This window comes from Oncorhynchus keta, chromosome 22 (assembly GCF_023373465.1).
Source record: "Oncorhynchus keta strain PuntledgeMale-10-30-2019 chromosome 22, Oket_V2, whole genome shotgun sequence".
In the NCBI taxonomy this organism is placed as follows: domain Eukaryota; kingdom Metazoa; phylum Chordata; class Actinopteri; order Salmoniformes; family Salmonidae; genus Oncorhynchus; species Oncorhynchus keta.
This window is the reverse complement of record NC_068442.1, coordinates 43,345,925-43,361,447: the sequence shown is the minus strand read 5'-3', so window position 1 is coordinate 43,361,447 and position 15,523 is coordinate 43,345,925. Positions and strand designations below refer to the sequence as shown.

General features: G+C 42.6%; 1 protein-coding gene across 2 annotated transcripts in view; it reads right to left on the bottom strand.

Annotated features, from left to right (window-relative positions):
- The window catches only part of LOC118401531 (fatty-acid amide hydrolase 1-like), a 28,580-nt gene extending 13,955 nt beyond the window's left edge, over positions 1-14,625 (bottom strand). For both annotated transcript variants that reach the window (XM_052475288.1, XM_052475287.1), the window contains exons 1-13: positions 14,306-14,625; positions 13,792-13,905; positions 12,609-12,749; positions 11,336-11,469; positions 10,791-10,997; positions 10,501-10,541; positions 10,090-10,214; positions 4,573-4,698; positions 4,244-4,341; positions 3,664-3,763; positions 3,260-3,303; positions 3,117-3,156; positions 624-732 (exon numbers count right to left, since the gene is read on the bottom strand). In XM_052475288.1, coding sequence (XP_052331248.1) covers positions 624-732; positions 3,117-3,156; positions 3,260-3,303; positions 3,664-3,763; positions 4,244-4,341; positions 4,573-4,698; positions 10,090-10,214; positions 10,501-10,541; positions 10,791-10,997; positions 11,336-11,469; positions 12,609-12,749; positions 13,792-13,905; positions 14,306-14,587 — 1,561 coding nt within the window. In that variant the 5' untranslated portion in view covers positions 14,588-14,625. The remainder of the gene's footprint in view (positions 1-623; positions 733-3,116; positions 3,157-3,259; positions 3,304-3,663; positions 3,764-4,243; positions 4,342-4,572; positions 4,699-10,089; positions 10,215-10,500; positions 10,542-10,790; positions 10,998-11,335; positions 11,470-12,608; positions 12,750-13,791; positions 13,906-14,305) is intronic.
- Positions 14,626-15,523: the final 898 nt, after the last annotated feature.

Genomic DNA, 15,523 nt, shown 5'->3' with positions numbered 1-15,523 from the left:
CTAAGTAAATTATACAAGTGGCCTTGGACAACAAAATCAACTCTAAGCAAAAACAGTTAACTTCCTATGCTATAAAAGATAAACCTAAACCCCATTTCATAAGGTGTTAATTTGCAACAGAGAGAGGAGAGATGGGTACAGACTGGTAAGCTGGCCACAGAGAGAGGAGAGATGGGTACAGACTGGTAAGCTGGCCACAGAGAGAGGAGAGATGGGTACATACTGGTAAGCTGGCCACAGAGAGAGGAGAGATGGGTACATACTGGTAAGCTGGCCACAGAGAGAGGAGAGATGGGTACATACTGGTAAGCTGGCCACAGAGAGAGGAGAGATGGGTACATACTGGTAAGCTGGCCACAGAGAGAGGAGAGATGGGTACATACTGGTAAGCTGGCCACAGAGAGAGGAGAGATGGGTACATACTGGTAAGCTGGCCACAGAGAGAGGAGAGATGGGTACATACTGGTAAGCTGGCCACAGAGAGAGGAGAGATGGGTACAGACTGGTAAGCTGGCCACAGAGAGAGGAGAGATGGGTACAGACTGGTAAGCTGGCCACAGAGAGAGGAGAGATGGGTACATACTGGTAAGCTGGCCACAGAGAGAGGAGAGATGGGTACATACTGGTAAGCTGGCCAGGGTAGTTATGGATGTAGGCTGGACCAACCATGGGACACAGCAGCACATCCAGCTCACACCTCCTCCACTCTGCAATCACCTCATGTATGTAGTCCTTAGAGAACAGATAGAGAGCAACATTTCCCTCAGAACATTGACACTCACAGCCTTCTCACCAAAGCAAGATGTGTTTTCCAGAACAGAAATATAAAACGCAACAATTGCATATATTTTACTGAGTTACAGTTCATATGAGGAAATCAGTCAAATGAAATAAATTCATTAGACCCTAATCTTTGGATTTCACACTACTCGGAATACAGATATTCATGTTGGTCTCAGATACCTTAATAAAAAGGTAGGGGCATGGATCAGAAAACCACCATTTGCCTCATGCAGCGCGACACATCTCCTTCACATAAGAGTTGATCAGGCAGTTGATTAGGGCCTGTGGAATGTTGTCCCACTCCTCTTCAATGGCTGTGCGAAGATGCTGGATATTGGAACACGCTGTCGTACACGTTGAGCGTGTTTGGGATGCTCTGGATCGACAGGTGACATGTCTGGTGAGTATGCAGGCCATGGAAGAACTGGGAGATTTTCAGCTTCCAGGAATTGTGTACAGATCCTTGCGACATGGTGCCGTGCATTAACATGCCGAAACATGATGGGTACGGTGGCGGACGAATGGCACGACAATCGGCCTCAGGACTTCGTCACGGTATTGCTAAGCATTCAAATTGCCATTGATAAAATGCAATTGTGTTCATGGTCCGTAGCTTATGGCTGCCCATACCATAACCCCACCATGGAGCACTCTGTTCACATCAGAAAACCACTCGCACAACGCCATACATGTGGTCTGCAGTTGTGAGGCTGGTTGGAAATACTGCTAAATTCTCTAAAACATTGGAAGCAGCTTATGGTACAGAAATTATCATTATCTGGCAACAACAACAACTGGTGGAACCAACAAGCCAGTGGTCTTTCTGTGGCTCAGTTGGTAGAGCATGGCGCTTGTAACGCCAGGGTAGTGGGTTCGATTCCCGGGACCACCCATACGTAGAATGTATGCACACATGACTGTAAGTCGCTTTGGATAAAAGCGTCAGCTAAATGGCATATATTATTATTATTATTATATGCATCCTCAAAACTTGAGACATTGGTGGCATTTGTTTGTGTGACAAAACTGCACATTTTAGAGTGGCCTTTTATTGGCCAAAGCACAAGGTGCACCTGCGTAATGATCCTGCAGTTTAATCAGCTTCTCGATATGTCACACCTGTCGGGTGGATGGATTATCGTGGAAAAAGAGAAATGCTCACTAATAGGGATGTAAACAAATTTGTGCACGAAGTACATTAGTACCTAGTTTGGGAAACAGACGCCTCACAAGTCCTCAACTGGCAGCTTCATTAAATAGTACCCGCAAAACACCAGTCTCAACATCAACAGTGAAGAGGCTCCTCCGGGGTGCTGGCCTTCTAGGCAGAGTTCCTCTGTCCAGTCTCAACATCAACAGTGAAGAGACTCTTCTGGGATGCTGGCCTTCTAGGCAGAGTTCCTCTGTCCAGTCTCAACATCAACAGTGAAGAGGCTCCTCTGGGATGCTGGCCTTCTAGGCAGAGTTCCTCTGTCCAGTCTCAACAGTGAAGAGTCAACAGTGAAGATTGCTCAGTTTGGCCGGGCGGCCAGCTCCAGGAAGTCTTGATGGTTCTAAACTTCTTCCATTTAAGAATAGTGGGCATTGTGTTCTTGGGGACCTTCAATTCTGCAGACATTTTTTGGTACTCTTCCCCAGATTTGTGCCTCAACACAATTCTGTCTTTGAGCTCTACGGACAATTCCTTCGACCTCATGGCTTGGTTTTATACTTTGACATGCACTTTCAAATGTGGGACATAATATAGACAGGTGTGAGCCTTTCCAAATCATGTCAAATCAATTGAATTTACCACAGGTGGACTCCAATCAAGTTGTACAAACTTCTCAAGGATGATCAATGGAAACAGGATGCACCTGAGCTCAATTTAAAGTCCCATAGCAAAGGGTCTGAATACTTATGTAAATAAGTCGTTTAAAAAAAATGTATAAATTAGCAAAAATGTACTTCTGCTTTGTCATTATGGGGTATTGTATGTAGATTAAGGAAAAATAACATTATTTAAACCATTTTAGAATAAGGCTCTAACATAAAGTGTGGAAAAAGTTGAGGGGTCTGAATACTTACCCGAATGCACTGTATATAACAAACATAATATTGTCTATGACTTGTTCAATTGAATGCAAAATCATTTTTAATAGACAAAGGTGTGAAATAATATTAATATGGCCTATGTAATCAAAACAAAAAATAATTGTGCACACACATGAGTCGCCCACAAAAGAGTTTGCTTCTGCTGCAGCCGTCGCTGTAAAATATAACTCATAGAACGGTCACTTCGTTGACCTTTAGACTGAAATGTGAACCACACTGATTACCAAATGTATACCTACTTCCACATCCGCGTGATGTCTCCACAGATCTTGCACGGAGCTGGTGAAACAGGAAATGGAGTAATTCATTATGGTTACTTCTGTATTTCATAAACACTGTTACTGATAGAAACCTGGAGAACAGGGCTGATCAGACAGCTCACCCAACTCCACGCAGGCTATCCAGAGAGGCAGCAATGCGGGGAAACTGAGGGAGGAAAACGTGTCAGAAATATTCACAGTCGACCAAATTCTCCAGCACTTTAGACCAAATGCAAACTACTCTTAACACCCTTATACCCCTGTTAACTCCTGAGGACAGGTGCACGTCATTTGGCGGATGTATGACCCTTATGTCTCTATACTGAATTTCCTTAAGCCCCCAGAAAGTATTTGGAATTGAAAAATGCCTGTGGAATATAATCAAAACAAAAGCACTGATGCTACAGTTTCATTAATTGAACATGAAGAAGAAAGACGCACTCCTCCACAGGAATTACAATGACGCAGAACTGTGAAGGAGTCATTGGGCAGGGGAATGGTTTCTCCAACCTTCCCATTCACTTACTATACGCTTGAGGAGAATAGAGAGGATTTTCTTCACAGTGCGAGGCAGACTGTAGGGGATAATCTGATCCCTGAGACACGGGTCAACAGGCCCCCCTTTCCTGAAAAAACACACAAAAACAGGGATTCTTATATTGACAACATATTTTAGTGTACTGGATAGTTCATTTCACTCCCAGGGACGTTCATTGGGATTACTCGTGTTCATTAGGCCCAAAATGGAAGTAAACAGGTTGAAACAGGGAACAATACATTTTTTATTTAACTAGGCAAGTCGGTTAAGAACAGATTCCTATTTACAATGACGGCCTACACCAGCCAAACCCGGACGATGCTGGGCCAATTGGGCTCCGCCCTATGGGACTACCAATCACAGACTGTTGTAATACAGCCTGAATTCAAACCAGAGTGTCTGTAGTGACGCCTCAAGCACTGAGACGCAGTGCCTTAGACCGCTGCGCTACTCCGGAGCCAACCAATATGGACTTGTCTAATGAGAAACACACATTTTTGTTTTTCCTTTTCTAAATATTTTGCTACGGTGTGCCTTACTGAACACAACCCAGGGAAATTTGACTCACAGGTGACTAAGCAAGGTAGTGCATCCGTCGCCTAAGAGACCCCTGACAACCAGCTCATGCATGGCATAGATCAGCCTTGGGGGACTGAAGGAAACCAACTAGAGAGAGATGGGGGGTGGAGGGATAGTGCAAAAGATGGAGGGGTGGAGGGAGAGAAAGGAATGCGATTTGCAATTACATATCATTACAGTCATGGATCAAACTAATTATGCTTATTTTTATGTTTCTGTCATTCAGCAGTCCAAGTCAACACTGTCTGATAAGTGTTCAACCAAGCTCTGATCTGAATTATCACAAATAGATCAGACTGGGGCTGGGGGGGTACTCACCGTGTGCCCTGCTTTCTCCAGCAGGGCCTTGGTCTCCCTCAGGGCTCGGCCCATGCTTGGAGAGGGCATGGCATAGCCGTCATTCTCATAGTAACCGATCCTCAGGGGCTTGGAGCTCTGGTATACCTGGAGGAGAACATAGAAAGTTTTTCCATCTGCTATCACAAAATATAATAATAATATATACTGAACAAAAATATAATACTAATATATAGTATATAAACGCAACATGTAAAGTGCTGGTCCCATGTGCTAAAATAAAAGATAACATAAATGTTCCATAAGCACCAAACAAAAGTTGTGCACAAATTAGTTTACATTCCTGTAATGAAAATGTATCCTTTGCCAAGATAATACATCCACCTGACAGGTGTGGCAAAACAAGAAGGTGATTAAACAGCATGATAATTACACAGGTGAACCTTGTGCAGAGAACAATAAAAGGACACTAAAAATGTGCAGTTGTCACACATAGGGCTGTGGGGGGGGGTCACAATTGTCATCCGGTGATTGTCGAGCAAATAAGTGTCGGTCTCACTGTAATTGACGGTTAATTAGCAAACACATTTAACATATCCTGGCTTCCACACATCCATCCATTATTTTAGACAGGTATAAAGAAGCATGATGTGAAGAAAATAGTCTACTTCAGAAGAACAGAATGGCTTACAAAGGGTTGTCCTTATGTTTGGTCCTGATCTAGCTATGGGCTAACACTAGCTCATTTAGGAGACAAGATTTGCTTAGTATTCTGTGGCATTATTTTATATAATGAATACTACAAGTGAACAAAGCTGAATAAAATAGAAAGGATATTTTCTCAAAACGATGAAGGAGTGCACTCATGCGGTTAACAAAGAAATAGGTACTCCTATATGCTTAATTTAGGGTTTGTTCTACAAATGTTTGGATTTTTAATACATTGTAAGGCTGCATGATGCTACTCCAATGATAATGATTTGAGAAAAAATACAATGCTTAAAAGGGCATATGAGCTCTGCTTTGTTTGTTTTTTTTGCAGGCTGTGCACACTTTGTCTGTCTCTCATTCACAATTTGAGAAGCACTTGATAATGCCTCAAATTTCCCAGTGGCATCCCCTTTGTGTGGCCATAATACACCCCTAAAATATATTTTTGCAGCCCTTCTCCCTAAATGCTGCCTGCTCCGAAGCACCTCTCATCGCACTCACACGATCAGGTGTTTCTCACAGGCTACAAGTGAAGACAGACACATCAGGGAGGCAACTGCGTGCATCCTTATCCAATTCCAAGGTGCATATTGAAGATATTGGAAGAACAGTCCACATTTACTTTTCGTCAGCCAACAAGACGAGTCGGCCTAACGAACAGCAGAAGCACTAGCCTCTGTCAATCTACTATCCCCCATGCTACAAAAGTCGACCTATTCTATTCTGTGCAAGAAATAAATATTCCCAACATAGTCTGGGACAGTTGTGTCATGCGATATATCCCAAATTAATATAACCACCACTTTTTTTAAACAATGTGGCTGACAACAGATTAGAACACTCGGCTTTAAAATATTGATAAACTATTAGGCTATTTATTCATATTGTGCATTGATGCACAATGCAATATGCATTGCATTGATGTCAGAGTGAGTATAGGGACAATAGGGTGCCAAGTACCAGGCTACTAATCTCATCAGCAGCATCAGAGCTTGGAGAAGCCTAATTACCGTGACTAAACAGTCACATGGAATTTGACTGCCTTCATGACTAGTGACCGCCGGTGTGGCGGTAATTCGGTCACCGCAACAGCCCTATGCACACAACACAATGCAAGACATCATAAGTTGAAGGAGCGAGCAATTGGCATGCTGACTGCAGAATGTCCTCGACAGCTGTTGCCAGATAATTGAATGCTCATTTCTCTACCATAAGCCATCATTTTGGAGAATTTGGCAGTACATCCAACCGGCCTCAAGCCCAGAAGCTAAGATATGCATATTATTAGTAGATTTTCTAAAACTGTTTGAATTATGTCTGTGAGTATAACAGAACTCATATGGCAGGCAAAAACCTGAGAAAAAAATCCAACCAGGAAGTGGTAAATCTAAGGTTTGTAGTTTTTCAACTCTTTGCCTATCCAAGATAGTGTAAATTTGTTCCGATTGCACTTCCTAATGCTTCCACTAGATGTCAAGTCTTTAGAACCTTGTTTCAGGCTTCGACTGTGAAGGAGGAGAGAATAAGAGCTGTTTGACTAAGAGGTCTGGCAGAAGGTCATGAGCTCAGTCTCACTTTTCTGCTTTAAACATTCAACTTTCAAATAACTCTTCGTTGACTGTTGCTGGGTGCTATGGTCCGCCATCAGCACCAGCCTGTTAAAGACCTGGAGAATAAACCCTCCTCACAGCTGCTTCTCCCTCGTTTTCCCCTACCCCGCTACAAAGGTTCTCCCTGCAGGCAGTCACTGAGTCCGAGGTGCTAAAGGAGCTCCTGAAACTTGACCCCAAAAAACACATCTGGGTCAGATGGTTTAGACCATTTCTTCTTTAACGTTGCTGCCCCTATCATCGACTAGCCTGTCTCCTTTCTGGGGAGGTTCCTATTGCTTGGAAGGCAGCCACCATTCATCATTTATTTAAAGGGTGAGATCAAGCTGATCCTAAATTTTATAGGCCTATCTATTTTGCCCTGTTTATCAAAAGTGGTGGAAAAACTTGTCAATCAACTGACTGGCTTTCATGTCTATAATATTCTCTCGGGTATGCAATCTGGTTTCCGCTAAGGTTATGGATGTGTCACTGCAACCTTAGAAGGTCCTCAATTATGTCACCACCGCACTTGATTCTAAGCAATGTGATACTATTTTTATTGACTTGGCCAAAGCTTTTGATACGGTAGACCCTGCCATTCTTGTGGGCCGGCTAAGGAGTACTGGTGTCTCTGAGGGGTCTTTGCCCTGGTTTGCTAACTACCTCTCTCAGAGTGCAGTGTATAAAGTCAGACAATCTGCTGTCTCAGCCACTGCCTGTCACCAAGGGTGTACCCCAAGTTTCAATCCTTGGCCCCACGCTCAATTTACATCAACAACATAGATTATACAGTCTTATACTCAGCAGGCTCCTCCCCGGATTTTGTGTTAAATTCTCTACAACAAGCTTTTTCTACTTAACCGTGTTCTGAACACCTTCAAAACAAAGGTCATGTGGTTTGATAAGAAATCCCCCATCTAATTACTACAGCCGAGGGGTCAGAGCTTGAGGTAGTCACCTCATACAAGTACTTGGGAGTATGGCTAGACAATACACTGTCCTTCTCTCAGCACATATCAAAGCTGCATGCGAGAGTTAAATCTAGACTTGGTTTCCTCTATCATAATTGCTCCTCTTTCACCCCAGCTGCCGAACTAACCCTGATCCAGATGACCATCCTACCCATGTTAGATTACGGAGACATAATTTATAGATCGGCAGTTAAAGGTGCATTCGAACAAAGAGATGTTCTTTACCATTTGGTCATCAGATTTGCCACCAATGCTCCTAGGACACATCACTGCACACTATACTCCTCTGTAAACTGGTCATCTCTATATACCTGTCACAATACCCACTGGTTGATGCTTATATATATATATATATATATATTAAACCCTCTTAGGCCTCACTCCCCCCATCTGAGATACAGTTGAAGTCAGAAGTTTACATACACTAAGTTGACTGTGCCTTTAAACAGCTTTGAAAATTCCAGAAAATGATGTCATGGCTTTAGAAGCTTCTGATAGGCTAATTGACATTTGAGTCAATTGGAGGTGAACCTGTGGATGTATTTCAAGGCCAACCTTCAAAGGCAGTGCCTCTTTGCTTGACATCATGGGAAAATTAAAAGAAATCAGCCAAGACCTTGTAGAAGTCTGGGTCTTCCTTGGGAGCATTTTCCAAACGCCTGAAGGTACCACATTCATCTGTACAAACAATAGTATGCAAGTATAAACACCGTGGGACCACTCAGCCGTCATACCGCTCAGAAAGGAGACGCATTCTGTCTCCTAGAAATGAACACACGTCGGTGCGAAAAGTCAAAATCAATCCCAGGACAACAGCAAAGGACCATGTGAAGATGCTGGAGGAAACGGGTACAAAAGTATCTATATCCACAGTAAAATTAATCTTATATCAGCATAACCTGAAAGGCCGCTCATCAAGGAAGAAGCCACTCCTCCAAAAACACCATAAAAAAAGCCAGACTACGGTTTGTAACTGCACATGGGGACAAAGATCGTACTTTTTGGAGAAATGTCCTCTGGTCTGATGAAACAAAAATAGAACTGTTTGGCCATAATGACCATCGTTATGTTTGGAGGAAAAAGGGGGAGGCTTGCAAGCCGAAGTACACCATCCCAACCGTAAAGCACAGGGGTGGCAGGATCATGTTGTGGGGGTGTTTTGCTGCAGGAGGGACGGGTGCACTTCACAAAATAGATGGCATGAGGTAGGAAAGTTGTGGATATGTTGAGGCAGCATCTCAAGACATCAGTCAGGAAGTTAAAGCTTGGTCGCAAATGGGTCTTCCAAATGGACAATGACCAAGTATACTTCCAAAGTTTTGGAACAATTGCTTAAGGACAAAGTCAAGGTATTGGAGTGGCCATCACAAAGCCCTGACCTCAATCTTATGGAAAATGTGTGGGCAGAACTGAAAAAGCATGTGCGAGCGAGGAGGCCTACAAGTCTGACTCAGTTACACCAGCTCTGTCAGGAGGAATGGGCCAGAATTCACCCAACTTAATGTGGGAAGCTTGTGGAAGGCTACCAAAAACATTTTACCCAAGTTAAAACAATTTAAAGGCAATGCTACTGATTGAGTGTATGTAAACTTCTGACCCACTGGGAATGTGAGGAAAGAAATAAAAGCTTACATAAATCACTATTATTATTCTGACATTTCACATTCTTAAAGTGGTGATCCTAACTGATCTAAGACAGGGATTTTTTACTCTGATTAAATGTCAGGAATTGTGAAAAACTGATTTTAAATGTATCGGCTAAGGTGTATGTAAATTTCCGACATATATATATATATTAAAAAAAAACATTTTTTTATCCCAGGCCCCATCCCCGCGGGAGGCCTTTCGGTAGACGTCATTGTAAATTTAAAAAAAATAAAAAATGTCTTAACTGACTTGCCTAGTTAAATACAGGTTAAATAAAACTTGTTTTTTTCAGTACATGGGAATTTAACTGCAAAAGTTAGTTATGTGCACTACGTCACCACACACAGCCTTTTATCCACAAGTCATTTTTGATGTAAACAAATCCCTGGTGAGGAAAATGTTTTGTTTTTATACAGATTTTACACAATTCACATGAAAATCTGTCACCATTTAGATGGAAACCTAGCTAATGATACATATTCTATGATAAGAGAAACTTCACCCTGGAGCCTACGTACAGATTATCTCCCACAATCTTAACCATTAATGGGGGAAATGCAAAACTGACCCAAGACCAGCATCTGGGGGGCAACTTCTCCCGATGATAGAGAACCCACCTGTTGGTTGAATGAGATGGGTGGTACCGTGGGGTCCAGTCTGAACATGTGGTCACAGAGCAGAGCCTGCATACAGAGAGCCAGGCTGTCTACGTCTCTTGCCATGGGCCCAAGGGACGACAGCACTGGAACAAGCACAACACAAACCACTTGTGTTATCGTGACAGTGGAAAGTCAGTCACTGAAAGCTAACAAAACCATTAGTTACCATGTCGTTACTGTATATATAGCATTAATCACCCTTTTGAAATAATTACTATATGTTCCACAGAATCAAAGCAGTGCTCACTTTTCTTTTGGAAATGCTTTTTTTGTAGACCTTATGAAGGACTGACAGAAGGGTCAAGTAAAATGTTATCCATTTATTTACTATGCATGAGCAGGGATAAAAGTTACATATTTGAGCCGTACCGGACTTTTGGCCCCGGATACAGGAGCTAGCACCTCGCAAACTAAACAACAAAAAAAGGAACAAAGAAAGTCAGTCAATATCGAACCAAGCCTGGGAGTCTTGTGACGTACTCTTTCTTTGAACTGTGTTCAAGGTTATGAGCATTGTAAATGATAGATAACATGTTAGGCTGAGTCACCATGAGGCACACAGTTTCACTAACACACACTGACAGATACATTTGATAAAAACACGAAGGAACACTAACAGACATACTAAGAGTAACAGACCCAATAACACACCCACCCACCTCAGCCTGTTGGCCGTGGGCTTGAAGCCACAGATGCCACAGAAGGATGATGGGATGCGGATGCTGCCCCCGATGTCGGACCCTAAGCCCAGAACCGAGCCCCCTCCTCCAATCAGCGCCCCTTCCCCACCAGACGAGCCCCCTGACGTCTTCTGGGGGTTGTGGGGGTTCAGAGTCAGCCCATAGATAGGGTTACCACAGTCAAAGCTGGGAATGAGGACAATAAATATATTTTTAGGACATATTTAAAGGACTGCTTGCTAACATGACACATGGTATGACCAACCAGCTTTACTCTGGGTGCGGACTAGCCTGGTCTTAGGGCTTCGACGTGGACCACGTCCATACATTCCTCAATCACATTACTAAAGTCAAAGCTCTTGCACTAAATTACATGGCTTACTGTGGTGCACGTCTCACCTACTACAGTGTGTCAATGTAGTTCAAGTGTATGTGGCGATCAGTCACCAGTTGACATTGTTTGGTATCCAAATAATATTCTGAAACTCATTTGTTGCATTCACAAGTCTAAAATAACTATATACTTTTGCAGGCCTTGGGGCACGTTGGTCTTGACGAAGGGAATGGCGCCTTGTCTCTTCAGCACTTCAACTAGCACACTGTCCCGTGTGGCAGGCAGGTCCAATTTACAGATTACGCCACACGTAGAGTCATGACCCTAAACACAAAAACAAGAGGAAAAACTAAAACAAGGAAATCATTCATGTAAAAATATATTATTTCAGTAGACGTGCACATCTCTGAACCATGTTACCGGTAGGGCTATTGTCACGCGAGATTCAACTATACTGAACAAAAATATTAACGCAACATGAAACAATTTCAATGATTTTACTGAGTTACAGTTCATATAAGGAAATCAGTCAATTTAATTAAATAGGCCCTAATCTATGGATTTTACATGACTGGGAAGGGGCGCAGGGAGGACATAGGCCCACCCAATGGGGAGCCAGGCACAGCCAATCAGAATGAGTTCTTCCCTACAAAAGGCTTTATTACAGACAGAAATACTCCTCAGTTTCATCAGCTGTCCAGGTGGCTGGTCTCAGATGATCCCGCAGGTGAAGAAGCCGGATGTGGAGGTCCTTGGCTGGTGTGGTTACATGTGGTCTGCGGTTGTGAGGCCGGTTGGACGTCCTGACAAATTTTCTAAAATGACGTTGGAGGCGGCTTATGGTAGAGAAATGTACATTCAATTCTCTGACAACAACTCTGGTGGACATTCCTGCAGTCAGCATGCCAAATACACCTTCCCTCAAAGCATCTGTGGCCTTGTGTTATGTGACAACTGCACATTTTAGAATAACCTTTTGTCCCCAGCACAAGGTGCACCTGTGTAATGATCATGCTGTTAAATCAGCTTCTTGATAGGCCACACCTGTCAGGTGGATGGATTATTTTGGCATAAAATAAATGTTCACTAACAGGGATGTAAACACATTTGTACACAAACTGAGAGAAATGTGCGTTTTGTTAATATGTAAAATGTATGCAATATCTTATTTCAGCTCATGAAACATGGCACCAACACTTTACATGTTGCATTTATATATTTTTTCAGTATAGAAGCACAATCTCTGAACCCAGATCCATGTTACCGGTTGGGCTTATGTCATGAGAGTCAACTCGAAGCAAACAAACATATGTTACAGATAGGCCTACTGTGGAGCAGCTTCCTTCACACAGATTAAGCCTTGTCCTAAAAAGCATACTCTATGGAGAATCTCCATTTAAAAGTGTTTTAGTCCAGGACTAGGTACAGGGGAAAAGGGCAATGAAACACCTAATCAACACTACCTTGTATCCAATATTTTCCTTGATGCTGACAGGGACCCCATAAAGGAGACCATCCTTGTGAGAGTAAACATCCTCCAGCTGATCCCAACTTTCCAGCAGGACCTCAGTGCAACAGTTCAGTCTCCTATTCACCTCCAAGGTCTGTGGGGAAACATCATGGGATAAATCAATGGGACTGCTTTGGTAGATTGATAGGCCTAGTAGCATGGTCCCAGATCTGTTTGTGTTGTCAACTCCTATGGTCATGGTAACAAGAGCACAAACAGATCCCAAACAGATCTGGGACCAGGCTAGATTGATTACCACACAATAAATGTTGCCTAATAGGTGATAGGCCTTCAATACAACAACATGCATTGTTTTATACAATACAGCAGCAATTGTTTTGTAAACACTGCACAAATGATCCAGGCATGTCATCATACACTATGTACAAAACATTAAGGACACCTGATCTGTCCATGACAGACTGACCAGGTGAAAGCTATCATCCCTTATTGATGTCCCTTGTTAAATCCACTTCAATCAGTGTAGATAAAGGGGAGGAGACAGTTTAACAAAGGATTTTTAAGCATAGAGACAATTTGAGACATGGATTGTGTATGTGTGCCATTCAAAGGGTGAATGGGCAAGACAAAATATTTAAGTGCCTTTGAATGGGTATGGTAGTAGGTACCAGGCAAACCAGTTTGTGTACAGAACTGCAACACTGCTGGGGATTTCACAATCAACAGTTTCCAATGTGTATCAAGAAAGGTCCCCCACCCAAAGGACATCCAGCCAACATGGGCCAGCATCCCTGCGGAAACACTATTGACACATTGTAGAGTCCATGCCCTGACAAAATGAGGCTGTTTTGAGTGCAAAAGGGGTACAACTCGACTTTAGGAAGGTGTTCCTAGTGTTTTGTACACTCAGTGTAAACATATAGACCTTCAAGGCTGTCGGCTGTGACAATCGATTTAAATACATTAAAGTCAGTTAATGGTTTGCAGAAAACATTGCAGGAGTAGGATATGACCCGTCAAAGATCACCGACTTAGGGAACAAAACTAGATCAAATGCTTGCAATGAAAACAAAACTATGGGGGAAAAATGTCCAAAAATCCACAACATGCACATTAGAAATAGCTGGTATAAGCTATATGTGAATACTGGGGGTGTTGATTGAATTGTGCATTACCTTTTCCATGTATGAGTGGAACACAGCTTGTGGAGTTAGTGTTCCGTCCTTCAGTTGTTTGGACAGCTCAGCCAGGGACAGTGAGAGGATGAGAGAGGTGTCTGTTTCAGGGTGCTGACATGGGATTCAAGGAAGGAGAGTATGAACATTGGGTAGGCCTATACCACCAGATGTCTCTAACTACACTTTCTGAAAATAAAAATGAAATGTCATGTTATCTCAGTCAGTGGGCTAGTCGTATGGAGTCCTCTGAATTACTCCTCCTTTCACTTGACGCATGCATGGCTAAGAGAAAACTGGTTTGAACTTGGAGTGAGTTTGACATGAAATTGATCAGTTGTGATATAGTACTAGAGTGTCTGACAGCAAGTTCTAGTCACAGCTGTGTCTGACTAATCAGCCGTGTTGAATGTTAATTCATTGTTAGCTAGCTTTCGCTTAGCCTATTCATAGAGGCAGAATCCACCCTCGGGTTCTCGAGAGCAAATTTTTGCGAAACTAAAGTCAAATTTACCGACTCGTTGAACTGACAGACAGCATGCTCTGCTCGTTGCAGCGACTTTTCTCTTCGCACTTTTGCCTTCTGAATTTTCTTCCACGACTGTTGGTGTCTGAACCATTTCAACAAAAGGACCAAGGCACTTGCACCGCATGCAGTGACTGTCAGAATCACTGTCCATTTCGGCTTTGCTCCAAAAATAAGTTGTTTATAGTTATCCATTCGGTCCATAACGCCTTTGTTAAAGCTATCCACCTTGCACAACAGACTTTCTAAACCAATGTGGGAACGTTCCATGTATCATAAATATATATGGTGTGTGATTGCGGCCCGTAAATCGGGGCGTCCCTTACATGTAGTTTATCCACGTATCTACAGAAACGCCCCCTATCGAGCATCCATCCCATTGGTTCCGAGCACGCCATCTTCCAACTTGTGTGATACTTGATATTCGGGATTTCCCCTGATTGTCTATGCGATTAAAATGTGTGTCAAAAGGGAAATAAAACTATTATCTGAGTGTTTCCAGTGGCGAAAGACATGGTCTACCGGAGTCCTCGCTAGCTAACAAATTAGTAGTGTCCTTCGCTCCGGGCTGCCGATCACCTGCCCTCGTGGTTAACAGAACTGCAGGAAAGAAGTACACTGTCTACGGGTGTGCTAGGTATCGTTAGCTACCGAGGTAAAGTTGGTTGTCACAGAATCATCAAGCTAGATATGATGTATTCTATAAATGTCTAGTATACTTTTACGACCTTTGTTTTGAGTAGAAATGCCAGTGTTGACTTGATAGAAATACATCAAATCTATAAAATGCCATTTTAAAGCGGTATAAATCAATAACTAATTCACTGTTTGTCACAGAAACATCAAACTAGGTATGATGTTTGTGGTCAAAGTTCTAACGAGTCTGTTATACCCTATTAGAAGGGACCCGGCAGAAGATTCTGCATCTTCATTCATGTTAAATTAGATTACAGGAAGAAACTACGGGATGAAGGGGTCAGGCCTGACTAACAAAGAAGATAGGTGGATGGATCAAGAGAACCAAGAGGATCAACATGGACATTCCACGGCGGAGATAAGGAAAACTAAGAGTGAACCATAACATACATTTTTACTGTATATATATGTAAAAATGTATATATATTAGCATGGGTATTGAAAGATATCAGAGGGTGGATAACAACAAAAATCACTAATATAAGAAGTACATGTTTGATTATGATTTGA